This window comes from Lutra lutra, chromosome 5 (assembly GCF_902655055.1).
Source record: "Lutra lutra chromosome 5, mLutLut1.2, whole genome shotgun sequence".
In the NCBI taxonomy this organism is placed as follows: Eukaryota; Metazoa; Chordata; class Mammalia; order Carnivora; family Mustelidae; genus Lutra; species Lutra lutra.
In genome coordinates, this window is record NC_062282.1 from 41,346,750 (window position 1) to 41,371,444 (window position 24,695).

The 24,695-nt window shown below is 43.9% G+C and overlaps 1 protein-coding gene across 5 annotated transcripts in view; it reads right to left on the bottom strand.

Moving 5' to 3' along the window:
- HTR4 (5-hydroxytryptamine receptor 4) overlaps positions 1 to 24,695 on the bottom strand; it is a 188,364-nt gene that overhangs the window by 158,929 nt on the left and 4,740 nt on the right. For 2 of the 5 annotated variants that reach the window (XM_047731440.1, XM_047731436.1), the window contains exons 1-2: positions 23,632 to 23,892; positions 6,069 to 6,141 (exon numbers count right to left, since the gene is read on the bottom strand). In XM_047731440.1, coding sequence (XP_047587396.1) covers positions 6,069 to 6,094 — 26 coding nt within the window. In that variant the 5' untranslated portion in view covers positions 6,095 to 6,141; positions 23,632 to 23,892. Of the gene's footprint in view, positions 1 to 6,068; positions 6,142 to 7,042; positions 7,133 to 23,388; positions 23,548 to 23,631; positions 23,893 to 24,695 lie in introns of those variants that run through there. The other 3 variants (XM_047731437.1, XM_047731439.1, XM_047731438.1) reach the window with 3 other exon arrangements.

Consider the following 24,695-nt stretch of genomic DNA (forward strand, 5'->3'; position numbering starts at 1 on the left):
ATTGGGTAATTAATTCAAAGATGCCACTCACCTTTGTTATGGTTTTTAATTAACATCACGTGTGTATAGCAGGTGACTGCATGTACATGAAGAGTATGTACTTTATATGTTAAAATATTCAGCTTTTGGTGCTTATTCAGATTTTTCTGGGTTTCATACAAAAACCTGCCATTTTGGTCTTCTGTTCAGAAACGTCTAGTGGCTCCCCAGCATGAGGTGTCAAGCCCTACCAAAAAGAGAGGAAAAGAAAGATTCTCCCTCCCACATGGAAAACTGGTTTCTTCTCAGATTCCTTTCTCCCTTTCTATCTTCCTTCTTTCCTTCCTTCCCTAAAGTGACTAACAAGAATAAACAATGTAAGATATTGTTCAGGAAGCAAAGGAACAAGATGAAGTGACAAAAAGAGCTGCAAAAAGGAAAATAAAGGCATGCTACAGCCATAGTATGTGCCTGGAGCATTTCTGTCACTTGCCAGTGGTTAATTTTAAACTTGGCTCTGAGTTTCCTAGAAACCCTAGCAAAAGGAGGAAAATGCTACCATTTATAGGATTCATCATTCTTGCAAGATGCCTTCTTGGCTGGTAATGAGAAACATGAATGAGAAAGCACAACCATTATTCTGTGGAGGACAGAATCCTAAAACAGCAGGCAAGTGTAGATAGCCCATGGGGCAAGGAGGTCAGTCAAGGGTAGGAAGAAGCCAGAGCTAAAAAGAATTAAGGTATAAAGTAAATTTTTTCACTACTGGAAGTCTGGGGTCTTTATCTTGGGAAACCATCAAAGAGCAACTTCATATGTATTTGGACTTTACGTCACTTATCTCTTGTTTGAACCCTGTACTTTCTGAAACTAGAACTTGGTAGGTAAAAATTCTTAGAAACTTTCTAACTGTAATAAACAGTAGGAAGCGGGGGCATGGGGTGGGGGGGCTGGATTGCTTTACGGATCATACCCGAGCCCAGGAAAACACTTCAGAGGGAAGAATCTGGTAGTTAGGGAGATGAACCATGAGAGACCCTGGACTCCAGGAAACAAACTAAGGGTTTTAGGTGGTTGGGGGGTGGGGTATGAGGGGGAAAGTGTAGCCCGGTAATGGATATTAAAGAGGGCACATGTTGTGACGAGTACTGGGTGTTTTTTGCAAGTAATGAATCATTGAGCACTACATAAAAAACTAATGACGTACTATACAGTGGCTAACTGAACATAGTAAGAAAAAAGGGCGGGGGGAGAATCTGGTAGTTAAAACAAAACAAAGCACAAAGCATGGGCTATCTCTGAAGTCAGTAACTATTTCAGGGTGTCATTAAGTAGTTATCATGAGCTTAGGGATAGCCCTGCGGTAAGGCCCCAGCAGGTTCACTGCCAAGTGCAGGCCGATGGTGTCCTACAAAGAGTATTTGCTGCAAAATCACCAAAGCCACTGTTTCCAGTCTCTGTTCTTCAACCCTTCAGGAAGAGCACAAGCTGTCTCCTCCAGGGCCCCAACAAGAAGCAAACAGAGCAAAAAAAAAAAAAACAAAAAAACAAACTAACAAAGAAAAAAACAACACCAGGTGAGTGTCAGATTGTCTGGAAAGAGCTGCCTGCTGACTGGTAAGTTGGTGAGACACTATTTAACAACGGAGAGGACTGTCAGGCACTTGCCTCTATTCAAGGTCTGATTCACTGCCGACCTTTCACCATGAGTCAATCCATCCTACATGGACTGTCCTCTTCAACTTGACACCAACCATGAACTGCATGGTTTAGGTGCTTAATTAATGGTCATAAAACAAATGAAAGAACCCTCACTTATTTCTATTTATACACAGAGCAATGTTATTTAAATACTGTAGTTAAATCCAACTGCTACAAAACAAATGAGATTAGATGTTTGTCATATTTTGGCTATCCAGTCTCCAGTCCCTCTTCCTAAAAAGCACCCATTTCTTTGGAGAACTTAACTCTTCCCCACTGCATGTCATCTTCCTGAGTGGTACCTGCCTCCTCCTATAAAACCTGGACAGCAAGGACCACATGTCTTAGCTCGGCCAATCAGATGTCATCTCCCAGGACTCTCCCTCTTGAGTAGCCTATGGAAATGGAGGGTATTATGCTAAGTGAGATAAGTCAATCAAAGAAACACAATTATCATATGGTTTCATTCATATGTGGAACATACTAGTGCAGAGGACCATAGGGATGGGCAGGGTGGGGTAACTGAATGGGAAGAAATCAGAAAGGGAGACAAACCATATGAGACTCTTGACTCCTGAAAAACTAAGGGTTGCAGAAAGGGACGTGGGTGGGGGGATGAGGTAACTGGGTGATGGGCATTAAAGAGGGCATGTGATATGATCAGCAGTGGGTGATATACTCAACTAATGAATCACTGAATATATCAACAACTAATGGTATACTACTATACCTTGCTTAATTGAATTTAAATAAATAAATAAGTAAAATTTTAAAACTTCAATAAAAGGAAAAAAAGAAAAGAAAAAGGAAATGATTGGATGTTATCCATGATGCAGAAATGAACTGACCACTTCTTCCTGTGGTTGGCCATTTTCCCACTTCCTCAGCTCTATGAGAACTCCCAAAGTTCTTGTTTACTTGCAAGACTGGTTATCCACAGCATTTTTGCCTTAAATATTTGACCCTGCACATTGGGGCTTCCCCAAGATTACCTCTGAACATGTTAGCAGGTTAGTTTCTGATGCTGCAGCCAAGGACACTGATAGATACCCATTGGCAAGGATCAAACTTAATTAGCAAACTCAACTGAATGGAACCAAAGAAACAAAAAATGAAGGGGCCAGAATGGCCTGAGAAAATATTTGAATGTTAGACATTTTATTTAGCCCTAAATGTCAACTAGGACTTCTCTGTCCCTTGATATCTGGGGAAAATTGGCCAGAGTCTCTTAATTCTACAGCCCATAGGGCTTTTAAAACTTTTACTCTGGTTTCTGAAGTTTTCCCAGGCATGCATACTCTTCTGTTATCCTGTGTGTTTTGAGTGTTTGTCCTCATACATGAGTTCTCCCTCCCAAACACACCCGGACAGGATTATCAGCCCTGTCACTAAGACACACTCAAGCACGCACACACGGTCACATAAAATACGTGTCGCCTAGTGGAGGCGCCATGGTTCCGTGGTCTTGAGCAAGTCACTTCAGCTCTTTGGGACTTCGTTCCCACACCCTGTAAAGCAGGCATCATAATGGCAAGGGCCTCCGAGGACTGCTTGAAAAAATTGCTTAAAAAAACTTCACGTGTATTAAGTTCATAGCTCAGACGCAGTCAACATCGACTCTCCATTCCCAGTCAAGCTAGAAAAATTTTCTAAGGAACGGGAACCTGGGAGAGGTCAGGACACACACCATACACACTTAAAACAAACAAATAAAGATTTCCAACCTAACTTCTCTCAGAGTCCCTCTCAGGCAACCTGCCACCGGATGGTGCATGCTTTTCCAAGCAGTGCCCCATCATCTATTTTTTTCTCTAACCTTCTCCCTCCTCTGTTCATTCATTTTCCCGTCTTCAGAGCAAGCCGAAAAATTCCTCTCCTGTACCAGAGCCCTAACCCTTTGGCTCTCGTTTTATGTGGGAACTTCACAGACTGAAAGTGTTTCCTTACCGAAAAAAAAAAAAAAAAGAATTTCTGGTTCCTGCTCTTGAAGTAATAAAATTTATTCTATCTAATTCTACCTAGAACATTGGTTTCTAGAACCTACCCACTGACACAGCAAAGTTATAAATTTTTTCACATCCTGTTACTAATGAGTATTTTAAAATTACATAATATTTTTCCTTATACAAACTTACTTTCCTTTTCCTTTTTTTTTTAAGATTTTATTTATTTATTGGACAGAAAGAGATACAGAGATAGAGGAAACACAAGCAGGGGTAGTGGGAGAGGGAGAAGCAGGCTTCCCACTGAACAGGGAGCCCAATGCGAGGCTTGATCCCGGGACCCTGGTACCATGACCTGAGCTGAAGGCAGACACCCAATGACTGAGCTACCCAGGCACCCCTACTTTCCTTTTTTAAAATAAACTTATTTTTACATTTTAAATGAATGTAATTTAAAAGAAAATTGTATTTCTCCACTATAAGTGCCAAACTAGTATGATGCATCATGATACGGTTACTTTAAAAATCAATATTTATGTAGAAATAACAAAAGATTCATATACCACCTAAAATCATTATGTATTACGAGTGATCTATGTGTCACAGTTTGGTAAATGTGAGCCTAAAATATCACCTTTATTATGAACACCCAGAGGCTGGACTGAGGAGGATATGAGTGGACAGTGTGTACATTTGCATGTTACTAATAGTGTGGGTAGAGAGGGGGAGTGAACGAGAATGAACATATGTTGGTGGGATGAGGTTGGAAATCTGACAGAGAGGATGGTCCGGAGAGAAGATTCTGGGGAGCAATACCATCTTGTACCCCACAATATTGTTCCATAACACCCAGGAGAGTGGCTAAGGTTCACTTAATTGAACTGTATTCTGCTGTTACAATTCAATGCTACTATAAGTAACTGTTTAAAAGCTGGAAAAGTTAGAGATCATAAAATCTGAATTATCCAAAAAGAAGTTCACTTTAATAGCTGATGCAGTTTGACAACACAGTGTTTGAAACTTAAAACAATGGCATAACTTCTCATCATCAACTGGCCCCCTTTGGCCTTTTAACAGAAATCAACAACAACAACAAAAAACTGAGATTCTCCAGATTCCACTCTGCTTTCCCTGCACAAAGAAGCTCACAAACTTTCGGAGGAAAATTAAACACATGGCACCGGCCTCAAAATCGGTGTCAAAGTTCTTAGACTTTGCACCAAGTCAGAGCGTTGAGTGAGTAATGAAGTCTAGGATGCTTCTATTGTAAGTAGAAAATGTTCTATGGCTAAATGTACAGGGCCTCTGTGCATAGCTAGGTACACTAGAATCCACCTGAAATATATGTATTTCCAACCCAATCGGGGTTGGGCATACGTATCCACACCAATATATGTATATCCAACACAATATATTACATATATTGTAATATATGCAATATATGTAATATATCAACAATGACTGGGTAATCAGCAATTCTTTATCAAATACCCACCGTGTGCCAGGAATTAGGCATGCGGCACCTTCTGCCCTTAAGGAATTCCCAGGTTTGGGGTGACAGTATGTCTCTGCAGCTCGAATTGCATTACACTAGACTCTCTGTCAAGATATTTGATAGCTCTCTTTCATCACAGCATTATACTACGTCAAACACGGAAGCGCTGTGCCCTTGATCTATACCTGAAATGTGCTTTCCTCTAGTTCTCAGGTGGAAGAAGCACCACTCCCATGATTGCACCAGGAACATTTTTTTTTCCCCAGAATGTTTTCCAGCTATTGATACAGACGACTAATGCTCAGCCCCAAATGCCAATTCATAACATTCAAGTCTTGTTGAAGACAATTTTCTTCACCCTATTTGATTGTGCCAAATAAAATGCAGCAAACCTCCAGGGAAAATCTTCCTTAGGAGCTGCCCTATTATCTGATCTCCAAGGGTTGCAGGAAATGACAGGAAAACCAAACCAAACCATCTATGTAAGCATACCATGCAGCCATCAAGCCACATAATCTAATAGCCTGGTGGAAATAAGAAGTGGGCAGACCAGAACCTGTTATAAAAAGCTATCTGAATGTATACCTGAGGTTTCGATGTACAGAGAGACACTCTTCAGCTATTTTTACCCCCATTTAAACACATCTTCTTTCTTCCTATTAGAGAGATGAATATCTATTTTCATATTACACCGCCTCTCATAATGCAGACTTTTAGTAAAAAGCATCTGGAAATATTTTCAGCCATATTATATTTATGACTTAAGCAGAAATGAAAAAAAAACCCTCTAATAAACAACATGGCACTCATGATTACATATGAAACACTGAAGAAAATCTGCATCTGCTGGGTTTGTAATGCTACCACAATACATTTTTCAGAGGCTTCAGAGTTCAAATGGCCATAATTTACAGCAGCATATTTATAGTATATATGGAAATATGGTATACCTCACATTAGCATCAAGTTCATCCATTACAGGAAATAGGCATGTGTGAGTTGGATCTCAGTGCCCACAGGGTCCTGTATGTGAGGGGAAAAAAAATAATAAAAGTTAGACAATGAATTAATTTAGGAAAATACAAGTCCTTACTAAAGGAAAAATGTGCCAGCTAGTCATGGCTTCCTATTTAGTAAGACTCTTGTTTTGGGGCACCTGGGGTTGACTTCAGCTCAGGTCATGATCCCAGGGTCCTGGGATTGAGCCTGTGTTGGGTTCCCTGCTCAGTGGAGAGCCTGCTTCTCCTTCTCCCTCTGCCATCTACCACTCCATCCCACCCCCAGCTCGTGCTCTGTTTCTCAAATAAATAAAACCTTCAAAAAAAAAAAAAAAGACTTGTTTTGTAGACTATCAGAAAGTATTTAGCAAATCATCCTACAGCAAAAAGCTACTGGCATACTGAAGTATGACAGAGCTGAGTACTGCAGTTTCTTTAGCATTTTATTAATCTCCCGGAGATTAAAACACACAGGTACACTTCTCTGTACTCCATCTCAATCAGTTTACTTCTTGTTGCTCTTCCCAGAAACACAGCTTATTTACCCGATCTGCTTTAGGACACTAGCCAGCGAAAATAAGTTGTTATCTCATCATGATTTAAATGGTATCTTGCCTAAAATGATCTGCCATCTTGTTTCCCATGAAGACCTTCAGGATTGGTTTTTCTTCTTTCAACTTTTTGAGGCTAGTAATCACATACCCATTTGAAAATCCAGTAAACTCTTGAGAACTCCCTGCCCAGAAACAATGATGGACATGCACATACATATACACTTCCAGAGGGGCACATGATTTCTCAAAGCCCATTCATGAACTCCAGGGTCAGAACTCCAAATGGAAGGGAAGTTCACTTTCAAACTACCAAAAGTCCCTCTACCAGGGACTCTTAGAAGACCTGACATACTTTCCTGGGAAGGTACTCACTGATCTCCATCAAGTTGGCCCTTTTAACTGACTGTAGTTTCATTTCTCAGAAGAAAATGTTCTGCGTCACATTTGTTCCGTACCATGGCAAGTCAGAGAATGTAGGGGCAGGTCCTGGGCTGCTTCTTTGGGGGTGGCCCTGAACTAGCCCCTTTTCCCTTCTGAGTTTCATCATCCACTTCTCAGTAAACAGAGGGACTGGAGGAGATGATCTCTGGGTTCACTTCCAGCTCTGACATTCTATAATTCCATCTGCTGATTTTCTAATCAAATCTTACTAAGAAGAAACTATGAATCTGTTTATCTACACAACAGAACCATGAACCTCAGACTGGGCCCTTGGATGCTTTGGTCAGGGTGGACCAAACACACTCGCCTGGCCGCCAGGAAGAGAATGGCAGACCCCCAGAGTTGGAAAGGATGTAGAGCTCTCTGTGTTTTCCAGTGTCCGTTCTTTAGAACCTTGTGGATGAACAAGGAATTCTGTGGGCACTTCTGAGTCTGGGGCAGGTGTGGGGGAAGGCTTAGCCTCCAGGACTCTGAACCCCCTACTCTGACCTCAAGCAAAGTAGCTCCGTCCACTTCGATCTCTTTTACATCTTTGAATCCAAATAAACTTTGATTTGAAATATTTAAGTACAAAGCCTTAACTATTGAAGGGGCAGGCCGCATCCTCCTTTTTCCTCTACTTAGATCTTTCTTGAAGTAATCACATCCATTCCCATGGCTTAAAATAAAAAGCATTTCAGAGACGCCTGGCTGGCTCAGTCGGTGGGGCAAGGGACTCTTGATCTAGGGGCTGTAAGCTCGAGCCCCATACTGCGTACAGAGATTACTTTAAAAAATTTTTAAAAATAAAATAAAAAGCATTTCAAACTGAACTTTACATTTCCCACTCCCAACACAAAAATCTAATCCTCCCCTAGTGCTTTCCATTTTGGCGAATGGTTCCACCACTGGCCCAGTTACTTAAACAAACAACCCCTTTTTCTCACACCCTATAACCAAACTGTCAGCAAATTCATCCTATTTTGAAAATGATTCCTTAACCTAAGTTTTTCTCATTCCCTCCAGAATCAGCACCCTGGTCCATACCACCATCTCTTTTCTTCAGATCCTTCCATGCCCTCTCAAACTGCTCTCCTGCTTGCCCCCACTGTCATTGCCCCCACAGGAGCTGGCAAGGGATTTTCAACATGTAAGTCAAATCATGTCTTGCCTGCATAAAATTCTAGAGGCTTCTAGTCACCCTTAGAATAAAATCCAAACTCCTTATCATGGCCAACCAGACCTGAAGTGATCTGGTCCCATCCAGCTCCTCCCCAACCTCAACTTTAGCCGTGCCCCACCCCTTCAAGCGCCCTTGAGTTTCCTGGTTTTGCTACTTTCCTTGGCCAAAAGTAGATTTTTCACCTCACGGCCTTTTCGCTCATTGCCTCCTAACTATTGCTCAACTGTCACTTCCTCATTGAAGTCTTCCCTGATCATCTGAGTAGAATTTCAGACCTCATATTCTAGAAGTTTCTATCCTCTTTATCCACTCTATTTTCTCTTACTAGCACATGCATTATTATATACGCCATTGTTTCTTTATTAGTAATTGGTCTTCCTCACTAGAATAGTTTCAAGAGGGCATAGTTAGATACCTGATCACTATTACATCCTTAGTGCCCAGAAAAATACCTGGTACGTTACATTCTCTTCATAGATACTTGTCAAGTCAATCTATCTAACTAATTAGTTCTGCAAATGAAGAATAGGTTTGAGAGTTTGTGAATTTCCAACTGGGAGCTAATCTATAGATCATCCAGGGCACAATACAGTAATTTTTAAAAGTAGCAGAAAACCATCTCCTCTATTTAGTTACCTTTTACTAAGTGTTGGCAAGGGTCAAACGCTGTCTTTTTCCTCTTCTTCCAGCCTCAAAGTCTTTTGTCCCTACTGTAAGGTGAAGATACTATGAGCCAGAGAGGCTAACTGACTTGCCAGTTACCTGGCTGGCACTTGGCCAAACTGGGAACAGAATCTAGGTCTGTGAATTCTGAAACTCAAGCTTTATTTCGTAGTGTTCTTATCATCATATCACACTTCCTTCTACTAGAAGAGAAAGAATCCTTCTTTCTCTGAAAAGAGCACTTTGAATTTCCTTTGGAGAACCATCCCTCCCTGGCCTCAGTCCCTGGGTCCAGTGATAAGCACAAGACTGGCTCTGGCCAATCAGAACACCTCATTCCCTGGCTGGAATTCCTTTGCTCACCGGCTAGACTAGTGAAAGCTAACCCTGGGATTTTTGCTAGAAAGAGTCTCTGTTTTCCCTAGTGTTGCTAAACTGTTAAGACTTTCAGGATGAAGCTATTGGGGGCATCAAAGCCACTTTGTGGGGAGAGCCTGTCGAGAATGAAGGTAACCACAAGGAAAGCAGAGTTGGAACATAGAGAACTTGAGGTTTCAGATTCAACAGTGTCTTAAGACAGTCTTACACCTGAACTTTCAGTTATACGAGCCAACATACTCCTTTTTGTTTTCCCTTCTTTCCCCCCCCCCTTCTTAAGCCAGTTTGAGTTGGGTTCCAGTGATTACTTGGAACCAAAGAATCCTGGATAATAGACCCAAAAAAAATCAATATTGTATTTATATACAGATGAGAAGGAAGAAAAACTGGAACTAAGAAAACCAGTTAAGAACTCGCTGAAGATCATCTCAAACTGCATTTGAAAATGTTACAACACGGGGGAAAAAAAAAAAAAAACCTGATATATTCATGGCAGTATATATTGTTATGTCTTGCTCATCAGAAACCCAATGAGCAAATTTAAAATGATTGCCATTTAACAAGCCAGTGAGACAGCCTGCATTTTGTCAGAGAGAGAGAGGAACAGTAACAGAAGATAAATTGGTGCTGATTTGTATCTATCTGGATTTGATTAATCCATCACAGTCCACTATTTTCTGCCATGCTCACCAGGGCTAACTAATCAGAAGCGAGATTACAGAGACACCTCTTGTCAGGAAGATTGCATATGGCAAGAGGGGTATTCAAGGAACTAGTGTTTTTATCTCACATACTTACATTTCTGGCTCTTTAACCACCTAGGCAATTAAAGATGCAATCAACTGAGAACATCTCATATGTCTGGGTATAAGCTATGTCACTTCTAAAAGTTCCGCCAATCTGAAATTCAATTAGACCACATGTACATTTTAACCACAGTCATGTTGTATCCTTATCTAAGGGACAAGGAAGGAAATCCCCATGTTGGTCTCCTACAGGGAAACAGTCCTAGATTCTCGTAACCAGACAAAGAGCACGGCAAGTCTTGGGAAATGCATGGAAAAGAGAGTCAAACAGAACTTTCTACCATGTGAAGTCCAAAGAGAGTTCTCAGTATTCTCTTAGGGCTAGGACAAACTCAAGCAACCAGAATTATTCAAAATGCTTTATCCATCACTAAAGTAAAGCTACAGCAACATCCAACTCTATCAGATTCTTTGGAGTTTCTTTTCCTTGTTGGGTAAATTGAGATTGATCTTTTCCTTAAAAAGGGGGAGGAGGGGCGCCAGGGTGGCTCAGTGGATTAAAGCCCTTGCCTTCAGCTTGAGTCATGGTCTCAGGATCCTGGGATAGAGACCTGCATTGGGCTCTCTGCTGACAGGGAGCCTGCTTCCCCCTCTGTCTCTGCCTGCCTCTCTGCCTACTTGTGATCTCTCTCTCTGTCAAATAAATAAGTAAAATTTAAAAAAAAAAAAAAAGGAGGAGGAGCAGGTCATCATACTTATGCCACCCAATGCTGATTCCAACCCTTGGTTTTCTGGCTTACAAATTTTAAATACCTAAAGGGCAAACCCAAAAGGTAAGTACACCCCATCTTTACCCCTTGTTCTTTTACTCGGAATATACTGAAAGATTGCTGGGGAACAGTTGTTAATGGTTAACAGAAGGTGTGTAGTTGCATCTCTATTATGAGAAGTGTGAGCATAGGGCTCACCTGTAAATAGTCTCCACCTGCTGGAGTGAAATGAGATGTAGTTTGGAACAGTGCCAACACCTGTCAACCTGAAGCTATGTCATAACCCCAGCTTGCTTTCCTGCACTTTGGTTTTGTTTTCCTCTGGTTTTGATTGCATGAACAGATATTCATGCATAGCGGTGCATGGATTGACCACGTTTCTTCATAGAGTATGCTTATACAGGTTAAATTTCTACATCAAAGGGCATATTCCAATACCTTTATTTTGGACAAGTGTCAGCAATAAGTAAAACATTATTTATCTTAATAGCCAAATTGAGGGTGGGAGCTTGACATACGGGAAGGAGCAGGCATTGGACCAGGAGTCACTGGGCCTGGGATCTCAGCCCAACATGGCTACTAAACCACTATTCCTATCCTCAAGCAGATTGCTCACCAATCTGGGTCTCAATTTCCCCAAGTGTAGAATGGACTGGGCCAGCGGGTCCTGGGAAGGGTGAAGAAAAGAAGAAATTTCAGGTAATTAGAGCTTCTCAGAAGCTAAAGGAAATTTTGGAAAGATGAGTCTCTTGTCATTGGAGGCATTCAAGCAGCATGTGTGTAAGGATGTCTAAATGAGAACTAGAATTTTGGTGACTGATAGGGTTTCTTCCAATAATATTATAGGACTGGGACAGTCTATACTATCAGTTCTGTCTCTCATATCCCCAGAAAAAGGCCAAGAGTTTTGAATCGTTACCCAATTAAAAAAAAAAAAAAAGATGCATGCTCAATTCACATAAACTGTTTCAAATAGGCTTCATCTACTGGGCATGAGACTAGACATCTCTGAGCAGGTGGGACAAAAAGAAGAACAATGCAAACTGTAATCAAATAAGGGCAGGTATTTGATCAGAGTTAGCTGTCAAAACTCATCACTTCAAGCCCAAACCCACTAGTGGTCATTTGTACCAAAACACAGTATCACCATAATCAAACACACAAACATTCCCACAGCCTTCTATACCCCATGGTGATCTGATCATGATGGCCTAGTAACTATTACTGTGAAAAAAAAAAAATTCTTGGACCATCCAAAAAATTGCAACTGTGCAAATTCTCACTATATAGAAGAAAAAAATTCTTCTTAACTATCTATAGGGACTTTGTTTTAGCAAACATTAGATATTTGTAGAATGCTGTTTTAGCACTTTTTTCTTTTTAAGATTTTATTATTTATTTGACAGCGATCACAAATAGGCAGAGGCAGGCAGAGAGAGAGGAGGAAGCAAGCTCCCTGCCGAGCAGAGAGCCCGATGATGCGGGGCTTGATCCTAGGACCCTGGGATCATGACCTGAGCCAAAGGCAGAGGTTTTAACCCACTGAGCCACCCAGGTGTCCCGTTTTAGCACTTTTTAAAGCCTCAGTTGATACATATCCTTTAAAAGAATTTCTCTTCATAAATTAGTACTGAAAAAATTGTATTATTTGTTATCTAGACATCTAAATGGTGGTGTGTAAGCCATTAAAAAAAAACGCCTGTATTACTATAGTTGGGACCTATATTAGGAAATGTCTTTCTAGGGATGGCAGTCAAAATGCCACTGATACGAAGTCACTTGCAAAGATTTAGTCCTAAGAAAAAGCTTCTAGCTGTTTCATTCCCATAACTGAAAACCCATACAGATGCCAATTCAGTTATACTGAAGGGACCATGAAGATATGTACAACTGGGATGCAAAATGTCTTTTAACATTTTTTTGGAATTGACTAAGAAAATATTCTTTCTGGATAAATACACATTTCTCAACTGGAAATTTTTGTCCCTTTTTCAGAAAACTGATGTTGCAAACAGCCCTGAACAATGAAAGAATATTTAAGAAGCATATTTAATCTACCTTTTGGGAAAAAGAACGGAGCAGAGGAAAAGTAAAGAAGAAACACAGACTTCCTTTTCATGTAACACTGAACAGAGTCCATCTAGTGTATTTCTAGGAATCAGATATTTTTCAAGGCAGAGATTTCCTCTAAATACTTGTTATTTGGAGGATTTTCAATCACCTGATGAATGTCTCACCCCTAATTTGGCCACAGGTTCTAGGAGAAGAGACACACAGTACGTGATTAGCGCTTGTCAAATGAGTAACGTGATATGAAAGTCTTACTTGATAATTAGGGAAGGAAATAATCTTGTCTTTGTGTCTCCAAAGGAGAGACGGAATCTCAAGAGAAGTTTGAGACTCACTCTGAAGTAGGTCATCCAACATCAGAGCTGTCCAGTTATCGACCTGTGTGTCTTGGCAAGCAATGAGGTCCACCTCGGTGGGAGGCTCACACAGAAGCCAGAAAACCATCGGTCAGTCACGGTTGAGGGGAGGAAGCAAGTCTGAGATGATTCTGAATTCTGATGAAATCCAGGAATGCAATGAAAGTGGAACTAAATAAGAAGCTGTTTACTGGAGAGCAGAGATTCTCAAGTTTAAGCATGCCTAAGAATCACCTGCAGGCTTATTAAAACACAATCGTGGGGCCCCACTTCCAGCTTTCTGATTCAGTAGGTTTAGAGTGGAAAATTTGCTGATGCTACTGGTCTGGGGACCACTCTTTAAGGTAAAACATCAAGTCCCCAAGTGTGTTTCACTTGCCACTGGAGAAAAGCATATGATATTAAGTGGTAGGTGGATAGAGCATTAAGTACTGTTGGATCATATGGTTAAAAATGTGTTCTCCTTTCATTTTCTATTTTAATCACTTATTTACGTTGAAGAATTCAAATAAGTGTTAGTTCATCTTCGAAACCTTCCTGGCGTTTGGTAATCTCTATTTTATAATAAGAAAAAAACAGGTCCTGAGTTCACAAGCTTTTGCTAGAAATACGATTCTCTTACTGAGGTCCTCCGAGAAGCAGATCTTGAGGTAAGGATCAAATAAATGCACATTGTTCATTTGGCAGGTGCGAGTAGACTGACAGGGGAGTAATGATACAGCGGGGGGAGGTGGGGGGAGAAGGCAGTCAAGGAGGAATGTGTTTAAGCCACTGAAGCTTAATCTCACACGAAAACTCTGGGAAATGGTATAAATGTCCCTCAGAATTATCCTGGACAAGTGGGGAGGTCGCTGGGTTATTAATACTCCCACAACCATCATTGGTTAAGGGCCCTACACAGGGGAAGCATGGTTTCCCAGGTACCTCCAGCTCACTGTGCTTGTAAGCACAGTCAATTGTAGAAGACCAAGGGTAGTCCTCCAAAGATGGCGCAGGTTCATCATTGGAAGTCAGGACAGTGAACACAGAAAGGGTGAGGAGGTCTGCAGGAAAATGAGAGAAACCATCCATCCATCTTCCAACCATCCAGCTGAAATCCGATATATTGTTTCATATGTGCTGCATTTGCTTTTACAGCTACCTTCTATTGCTTGCCTTTGGCACTGGTTTCCACTTGCATTTTTGTTTCTTTGTAAAATAAATTTATTTAAAGAAAACTAATTGATCTAAAGAAACGTGTTAGGCAGATAATGCTCCAGATGGCATGAGAAGGTGGTGAGAATCACAAAGGTAGTAGTCAGATGATGGAAGCTTGGGAGACACTGGCATCGTGGCTTAAAGCAGAGGTTGGCATTCCTTTTTCTTTTCTTTCTCTCTTTTTTTTTTTTTCTCTGTAGAGGGCCATTTAGCAAATATCTTAGGCTATCTGAAGCACAAGGTCATTATCGCAACTACCTAACTCTGCTGTTGTAGCACAAAAACTGCCACAGACAATACATACATGATGTATGTGTGTATGTATGATACATACATGGCTGTTTTCCAAGAAAAAGTATTTATGGGCACAAAATTTGAATTTCATATTATTTTCCCTTGTCACGAAATAGTATTCTTCTTTTGTTTGTTTTTTTCAACAATTAAAAAAAAATGTGAAGACCCTTCTCAGCTCACAGGCCATACAAAAACAGGCAACCAGTCAGAGAGTTGGCCATCCCGGTTCAAAGTATGGCCTTGGTGTCTGTCCTAGTTCTGTTGATTACCAGGTATACGCCGCTGGATGAATCACTTACTTCTCTTAGCCTCGGAGTCCCCATTTGTATAACAGGGATAAGCATAATACCAACCTCATAAGGTTGTTGCAAAAAAATAATTGAAAATGAACACTTACCAAGCAAGTGCCCAGTGAGTCCACAATATAGTTTTTAGCCAGCTCATGGGAAAAGTCGTCTCCAGCTTGGCCGCACCCCAGTCTTTGGAGGCTGGATGTTTCCTTCTCTGTGAAGGCAGCTATGCACCTGGGGACTGATTTCCTCTACTTTGGGATGCGGTTGCAGAAATTATCCCTTTTCTCTACAGGCTAGACCCCTGAAACCTGAGTCTCAGAATGCCTGGAGTGTCTGATACTCGCCCACCCCAGGGGCCTGGGACTGAGAGGAGGTCAAGCTAAAATTTGCAGTCCATCTAAATAAAGTCCTGAAAATTAGTGTTTTGAACTTGGCAGAATTATGTTGCTGACAACAGTGGGTCTCTCTAACGTTAGAATACCTAGAGTCACTTGCAAAACTGCAGATCTGGATGCCTCCTTCAAAGCATCTCTAGTCAGTGGGTCCATGCATCTGCATTTTAACAAACGTCCCAGAGATTCTGGCGCAGATGGTTCATGGAGAGCTCTTTGGGAAGCTCTGCGAAGACAGAGTGCAATCCGCTCAGGTAAGCACATCCCTCTGAAATCCCTTTTAAGAGCTTTTCTTATCTATTTAAATGTCTTCTTAGCAGAAGGACCTGGATTACAGTTACTTGCTATGCATGCCAAGAGAAAGGTCTCTGCCAGTCTGTTTACCTCTGTCCTACTCTTTTCTATTCCTTCTGAACCTCCTGGGTTAGAAAACAGTTTATACAGAACTCTCCACTCGATATCATGTGCTGATTATCATATCCAATTAAGTATCCCAGTGCAATCTCAAAGGACATGGGCTATTTACAGCTTGCATGGAAATTCTTGAGCAGAATCTGCATCTTTACTGGACTAATAAGAAGTCCCCTCACAAAAAGCTGCTGAGCACACTCTTCCTCCAGGAGATCCTAAATAAACCCCTTGGGAAAAAGATTTATCTAGACCCATTGATTTTAGAGGGGCCCATTTAAGGAAGAAGAGAAGAATCCTGCTGAGCTAGCAGGACAGGAACAATGGCAGATTTCTATAACTGATATTTGTTGAGCACATACTAAGTAACAATCCCTTCACCCATGTTACTTCATTGCATCTTCACACTACACTCTGAAGAAGTGCTGCAATTATACCCATTTCACAGATGAAAAAAGTGGGGCATAGAAAGGAGCCATTGTCCAAGGCCACACCAGGCAGTGGCTTTAGAACACAGAACTTAAATCACTAGGCTATCCCATAATGGAATTCAGTAGTCCCGCATCTCAACTTTTTGAGCTCAAATTTATTAACTAGGTATTTATGTAGTTCCTCAAAACTTAGAGTGTTTTTGAAAGAGACTATTTTCACCAAGGCCCCACTTTGTTCTTAGTACCACGTGACTCTGAGTTCCTCATTTTGTTTCTACAGTCCCCAGGTTTCCAGCTGTTCAAGATGGTGAAGTCACCCAGTGCCCCTGTCTTACAGATCTACTACTCAAAAACTTCAGATAAGAGGACACACACAAAAGTCCTCTGGACAATGTGAAAAGTTACCTAAAATGGTCATTCCCCAGCCTGTCGTTGCCATAAATTATCCTAAGTTGTTGACAGTGTATTAGTTTTGTAAAATCTTCCATGTCAGAAATTAGGTTTTCCAGAGGTCCGGTTAGTTTGTAAAATACCAACCCTGAAGCTCTTTGCAGAGCAAGGAGATCATCATCTTTACTTGTGGAGCAAACTATCTATCACGGGTCAATGTAATGGAAATTTCAAGAGCTTGAGAATTAGTTGACCTGGGTGCTGGTCATTACCTGTCACTAATTGACCTTGAGTGAGTCTTTCCCTCCCCCCTTCCAGGAGACATAATGTGGCTTGATGCTTGAGAAGGGGTTGGGAGCCAGACTGCCAGGGTTAAATCTCAGCTCCATCCCTCCACAAAAGGTGGTGACCTTGGGCAAGTCATGTCAACGGTTTTGGCCTCAGTTCCCTGATTATAAAAATGAGAATAAGAAACTTATTTTGAAGCCATCCAAATAATGGACTGACAAATGGATAGAAGGGTGGACAGATAGAAATATAACAAAGGAAGTTAGCAAAATGTTAACTACAGAAACTCCGTGGTGAGTATGTGAGAGTTTGCCATAAAATTCTTTCAACTTTTCTCTTCAGTGTTTGGGGTTTTTTGTGATAAAATGTTGGGAAATAAAAAAGACAAGTTTGTTAGAAGAGTTGGATGAGATCCAGAGCTTTCGGTGGTGTTCACAATAAGTGCTTGGCCTATATATTATCAGTATTATTTACAGTACAGCTAAAAGATAAGACAAGATGATGGATCCCCTCAGCTTCAACGATCTGTGAGTCGGAGCGATGCTAGGTGAGCCAGAGCCTGACACGCATGAGCAGAAGGAGAAGCCGGGCCACATGGCAGAGAAATCAGAGGGACAGAGAGGAGCCAGGATGCAGCCACAGACGTCTCAGAAACCAAAAGGTATGCACAAATGGAAGCAGCAGGGCCCCGTACAGGGAATGCCGCACATTGGGGGACCTTGAAAATAAAAGCAGGTCATCTTTATTACCTCCCAAATTAATGTGTTTCTCTATCAGGCATCCCTTTGGTAGGAGAAAAGCATCGGCTATAAAGTCAAACCTAAGATCAAATTTTGTCTCTGTCACACTAGTTGTGTGACGCAGGAGACCTTCATCCCAGTGTCCCCCAAACCACTTATACCGGGAATATCTACCACTCCAACAGGGAGCCCTGTGACAACGATGCTTCTGCTGAGCCTACTTGCCCATAAATGACTGGGCCAGTCTGATTCTCACTGCTAAGAGTTAGAACCGAGAGATGCACCCTTGGGAGTAGGTCACATCCCTGGCAGAGCCATGGAGAAAGGGCCATGAGCTCTCAGAGCTGAGTTCTCTGGTGATGTCCTGGTTCTCATTCTTCCTGGGGTCTAGTTCCCTGAATACATGTGGAAAGCCTCATTATCCTTCCAATAATTTCCAAGTTTTGCCAAAGCAAGCCAACATTGCCTCTTATTATGGGTCCACTAATACACATATTTCATAATACAATTATCCTAACTAACATAAAAATTTTATTCAAGTTTCCAGGCCTTGGTTTCTCTGTCTGTAAATGAGAAAGACCTACCTTCTCCCAGGGTTTTGGTATACAAATCCAAGAAGGCCAGGTGTACACAATGCCATGGCACCTGGCAAACATTCAATGAACATTATTTAAATAATGAGTTTCTGAGCTTCACAACCACTAGATCTTTCTGACCCGCTACTTGGAGGCACCTTGTTCAGGTGGGGATGTGTGGTTGTGCAAGAAGAGGCAAAAGCTGTGTCGAGAAGAAGGAATGGGTTAATGGAGCTTGAAATCTGGTTTGAAAAGAAAAACTAATCAAGATTTTTTAAAAATGTCGTCGGTCACATGTAAATGTTCTGACTTGAGTTTCTGTTGGGCTTCTTGGTTGGGCTACTGCTGGTCTGAACACAGAAAAAAAAGAAGCAACTACAAGGAAACCAAAGCTGGATGGACAGATAAGAAACCTTTCTTAATCTAAGAGGGACTGTTCAGAAAGTATCTGGCAGCAGATAAGATGTTTAAGGACTTTTCATTTGGATTATCCTGTGCGTAATGAGGGATTTTATCATTCCAACAGAAGTAGCCATGGGGCGGTGTGAGAAGTAGGGAGTGCGAAAAGATCTAAGATCAGAATTAACCTAACCTAGGGGTGCCTGGGTGGCTCAGTGGGTTAAAGCCTCTGCCTTTGGCTCAGGTCATGATCCCAGGGTCCTGGGATCGAGTCCCACATCGGGCTACCTGCTCAGCAGGGAACCTGCTTCCCCCTCTCTGCCTGCCTCTCTGCCTACTTGTGATCTCTGTCAAATAAATAAATAAAATCTTAAAAAAAAAAAAGAATTAACCTAACCTAGAAGTACCACAGCTCAGAAAAGGCAAAGGCTTTTATTATTAAAACATTTCAGGTGGATGGGTTGTGAGCATTATTCAGTTCTCTCAGTCCTTACCCTGTGGTCCTCATGCTGTAGGTCATGGACCAGTAGCATCAGCATCACCTGAGATCGTAGCCAGAAATACAAATTCTCAGACTCCAAACCAGAAGCACTGGATCAGAACTTCTAGAGATGGGAACCAGCCATCTGTGTTTCAGCCCATCCTACAGATGATTCTGGAGCTCACCAAAGTTTGAGAGCCGCTGTCTTAACCAATCTGTGAAGCTTGCAAAACCAAAGCTCTACGCTTTATTTTCTGGCAACTATCCACCCTGTGGCTTTGCTGATACAGGGGCTTAGAAGCAGGAGTCAGCCTTCTCAGTCAGCCTTGGATTGTCAAGCTTAACAGTAATGGGTAAGGTCATCATTCTCACCCCAGCAATGAACCTGCTTGATGGCCAGTTACACTGCATTTTATGTTCTTCTATGTGTTCTATTATGTTCTTATGTGTTCACCTACTGCCTCAGTAGCAAGAAAATATTATGCAGCACGGAAGAACAAGAGAATAGGCTAAGAAGAGAGAAGGAAGGAGTTGATAGAAATATGGCAACTTCAGCTGTGGGGACTAAAGAGATAGCTAAAGTTTCCAAGACGGTGAGAACCTACTGGAAAATGAAATGCCTCATCCATTGTTTGCTCCTTTTTCTCCATCTTTCCTTTCCCCTGAGCCCCCTCAGCCCCAGTGTACCCAGCCCTGCTACCACCTCTCTTCCCCTGCTTACACCTTGGAGCTCTTTCTGAATAACATGAATGACAAAGAGAGAGGAGAAGAAAAAGGGAGAAATTACATTATTTCAAGTGAACACAACTGCCAAGTTCAGTTTCTAGCCTTCCTAGAAGCAGACTCGGTTCTACAAACCAAACTAGGAGCTGTTTCAATTCATTTCCATCCTGTAATGTCAAGATCCCATTCATGGAAGAGAGTTTAGTGTGGGGGCTCAGAAGAGACTCCAGAGTCAGACCCATCTCACCCGCTTCACAGCTCAGAGGACTCAGAACACCTTACCCCACCTCTCGAAGTCTGAGTTACCTCATCTCTGCCAAGGGGCGGGGAGAATAAAAGTATCTCTCTCACGGGACTCTTTTTTTTTTTTTTAAGATTTTATTTATTTATTTGACAGAGAGAGATCACAAGTAGACAGAGAGGCAGGCAGAGAGAGAGAGAGGGAAGCAGGCTCCCTGCCGAGCAGAGAGCCCGATGCGGGACTCGATCCCAGGACCCTGAGATCATGACCTGAGCCGAAGGCAGTGGCTTAACCCACTGAGCCACCCAGGCGCCCCAACTCTCACGGGACTCTTAATGAAGATTAAATGAGATCATCCATGTAAAGCATTTAGAACTGTGCCTGGCACAAAATAAAGGCTGGATTAATGTGAGCTATTAGGATTATTATGATAATGTTTCCAAAATGCCTCTCAGCCTTGAGCAACATCTTGAGCATTTCCAGGCATAGCAACAAGGCAGTGAGAAACCAGGCAGGATAAAGGTAAATGTGTGCGGGTTATTAAGATGGGAGGGGGTAGAAAAGCAGCTAGCAACACACCAGTTCAATGACTTATTAAATTACTTTGTCAGGACGTATTTGGGTACAAGGCCGAAAGACTTGTGTTTGAATTACAGCAGTGGTTCTCAACAGGGACTGGGGGTAGGAAAAGATTTTGTCCCCCCCCCCCCCGGCACGTTTTTGTCGTCACGATGGGTGGTTGCTATAGTCATTTAATGGGCACCAGAGACGTTGCTAACCAGCCGGTGATGCATAGCACAGTCCCTCACAACAACAACAAAAAATTATCTAGTCCAAGATGTCAATAGCACAAAGATCTGAGAAACCCTGAATTACAACATTATGTGAAGTTTTCTTAATAAGACTTAACACACTTTTTCAATTTTCAAAAAGGTGATGGCATGGAAGATTCTGGCACTTGATGGGACGTGAGAATAGGTGACCTCTAAGACCCCTTCAAGCCAAAGGCTTAAGGTGGGCAGTTGACCCTCAACCACAAATTTAAGTCAATAGTGTTTCCACCCTTCACCCTTTTGCCTGGATCCCTTCCCTTAAGACACCGGAACTTTTAAAAAAAGATGGGTAGGTATTTGAAGACAACCATTAAGTCACCAAGGGACATGTTTCTCACTGAAGGAACACCAATGACAATCAGAGACTTGTAAAGCTGGAAGAAACCTTAGGAATTGATCTAGCAATGAGATTCCAGTTGAAATCTTCTATCACATTTCACAGATAAAGAAACTGAAATTTAGAAAGGCCCAGAGACTCCATCTAGGTCACAGGAAGCTACCAGCCTCACAATGTCCAGATCCTTCCAAAGAACTTACTTAACCTATTAGTCAGACAGCAATAGTATCAAGGGTCTCCTCTGTGCATGTGCTTAGCATTTTTTCAGTGATCACAGTCTTCAGCTGTTCCTATCTCTGGAAATCCCTTAATGTGGGGTTCACCTGATAAGGAGGTGTCAGTGGGAATAAAAAAAGCAAACAAAATTAGATTGAAGAGGTATTGAGGGAAAACGGGTAAGCCCCGCCCACTGATCCAGCAGCTGTGGCCGCCAATGATGAAGGGGAGATACAATGAGGTGACTTCAGTTCCCAACCAGAGTGACTTGGGGCACAGCTGGTGGTTCGATAACAGAGGGTGAGGGAGGGTCAGGAGGTGGGGAGCAGGTCACTTCTGCTGGGTTCCAAGCGCTCTCCTTCCATCAGAGAACTTGGGGGAGGGGATAAGGGTATGAACAGTGTCAGGGAGAAGTCGAGTGGAAGGAAATACAATCCATTTGTTGGTGGTGAGGGCACTGTGACCCCTATTAAGGACCAGCTTTAAGGAATAAAATCCAGATAAATCAGAGGAACTAAGAGCACCACTTTCCTCTGGGCCCTCCACGTGCTCCACAGGGGCTGAAGTAAACACACCCCCAAGCTCCCTCGAGCTCAGAAGCGCACCAGTTCTGGGGCAGAAATGGCGACCTGCTCAAAGGCGCCATATTGATGATGCTTGCGGCGTTTCCCAGGGCGGGCGCGGGGAGTGGTGCAGACACAAGAGAGTTTAGGGTAAGGGTGGATGGGAAAAATTTAAAAAATAGATTAAAAAAAACGACTTGTGAATGCTGAGCACTCTCTTTACTTTTAGTAATTTTCTCCACCTCATCCATTCCTGGGTGAAAGCTGCTTCTCAGAACCTAATGAGTCTCATCGCCTGTCCTGACTTTTTCCTTCTTTCTAGGGCACGGCATCCGTCACGGTGTCCTTTCCCTTCACCACCTGTGCTCACCAGCAGCACACGGCAGCTCCTCCTCCCTCACCGTGGAGCCCGAAGTTCCACCGGAGGACCAGGCAGACACTGGGGGTTGGGGCTCCCCACTCAGGGAGCCCGTCTCCGCAGTATCTAGACTAGAAGGGCAAGCCTGCCTCAGTGTCCTTCCATCAAAGCCCACCTAGGAAACATTTTCTGGTTCAGTTTAATGCACCAAATGGGAAATCAAGCCCACATTTTCTCTTTAACCTTGCACTATAGGAAGAAGAGCTGGTGGCCATGACCTGTCCACCTCTGCGGGCCATCACCTCTTGGGCTCCACAGCCACTTCTTCCAAAGGCAGCTAACAGCACAGTGCCACACGCCGCTGGGGAGCACGCTGAGGGGAAATGCTCCGGAAACCGGGATTGGGATTCAGTGAAAGACAACCGCAGGAAGCTAGACCTGGCAGTGACCGTGAACGCTTCATGCCGCACAGCGAGCCCACACACTCGCGGTCACTCACACGCGCAGCCAGGTATGCACCAAGAACCTCCCTGTCTTGTCACATACAGACACACGCAGTGAGAGGGAGTTTCACTCTCTCGGCTACACACCCAGGACCACGCTTCCAGTCCACACACACGTATCCAGTTACACACACGGTTATGGATGCGCTACGTTACGCGCCTCTCTCTCTCTCTCTCTCTCTCACACACACACACACACACAGTCAGTGCACAAACAGGCAGTTTCACAAGTACTCACACACACAAGCGCAGGGCACGGGCTCCGAGCCCGCGGCGGTCCCACGCCGGAGACACGACCTGCACCACACCACCCGCCACCCTCCGCACCCGGGGGCCGCCACAACGCCCACCCCTCCCGCCGGGCGCGGTCTCCCGGCTCCCGCCGGCTCCCGCCAACCCCCGCCGCGCCCCCGCCCGCACACGTGGGCTCCCAGGGTCCGGCCCCGCGCGCCCGCCGCCGCCGCACCTACCCGCCGCCCGAGGCGAGGGAGCCAGGCGCCCGGCACGGTGCAGCGGCCACCCCCAGCCGCCGAGCCGAGCTTCTGCCGCCGCCGCGCTCCCAGCCGCTGCCTGCGCCCTCCCCGCCGCCCCCTCGGGTGCCGGCTCCAGCCCCCGCGTCGGGAGGCCCGCGGGCGCGCGGCGCGGGCGCGGGGCTGTGGCGGCGGCGGCGGCGGTGGCTGGACCCCGAGGTGCCGGCCCCGGCCCCCGCTCACCTGGGCGCGCCGCGCATCATCCTCCTCCCCGGCCAGCGGGGCAGGGCTGCGCGGGTTCCACGCCCCCAGCCCCGGCGGTGCCCCCCCACCCCACCCCGGGAGCGGCTACCGCGACGGCGGCGGGGCGCACGCCGGAGTGGGCGCTGATGCGGCTGCCGGGACCTTGCACCTCCGGGCTGGCCGCGGGCGCCTCCCCTGCCGGAGGGTTGCCCCTGGCCCGCGCAGGCTGCTGGGTGACCTTGGGCAAGTTGGTTAACCTCTCTGAGTGCCCATCTCCCCTCTGGGAAGAGAATAAATATAAAAGCTGAAGGCGCTGGTGGTACCGGTGCCAGGGGAAATCCTAACCTCGGATAACTTACTTCCTTCTCATGCCTCTGACTCTGGCCAGGGCTGGGTTAGTTTGGGAGCAGGGTTCAGAGTGAGCTCTCTAGTGCCCGAATTAGAGGGCTCCCAAGTTTTCCAGAGGCAGCATTTCATTGGCCTGAAATCTTCGTAAGGGATCCTGCCCAAGAGTGTCAGTCCACTCTTGGCTTCCCTGATCTGGAAGTAGCTTGTTCTCCCAGCTCCGTCTACTGGTGACCTTGAGCACCTAGTTAGATCCCGGGTCGAGCCTCTGGGCTCCCATCTGTAAAATGGGAACCAGAAACGCACAGGCCGTGTTGAGACTTACCAGAGTTCCAGCCTGTGTGTCACTTAGTGAGTTGTCATTATCTATGAGCAACTCTGGTAGAATGCAAAACATTTTTCCTCAACATGTCTGACAACGGCCTCAAATCCTAGGGAGGAAACAATTCAGGAGTTAAGCAAGTCATGCTGAGAAGGTGCAAAGAGGGTCTGCCTTTGGGGAGAAAAGGGAGGAAGGCTGCGGGGGGGGCACAATTCACCCCCACGAGGACCACTGAGGCTGCCAGGAAGCCTGACAAAACAGGGAAGCTGTGACAGTAATTAACCTCTGAAAGCAAATAAATCTTCCAAGACTCTCTTAAAAATTATTAACTTATAATTGTGAGCAAACCCCGAGTGAACTGGAAATTTAAATTAACCAACCTATTCATGCCAGAAAC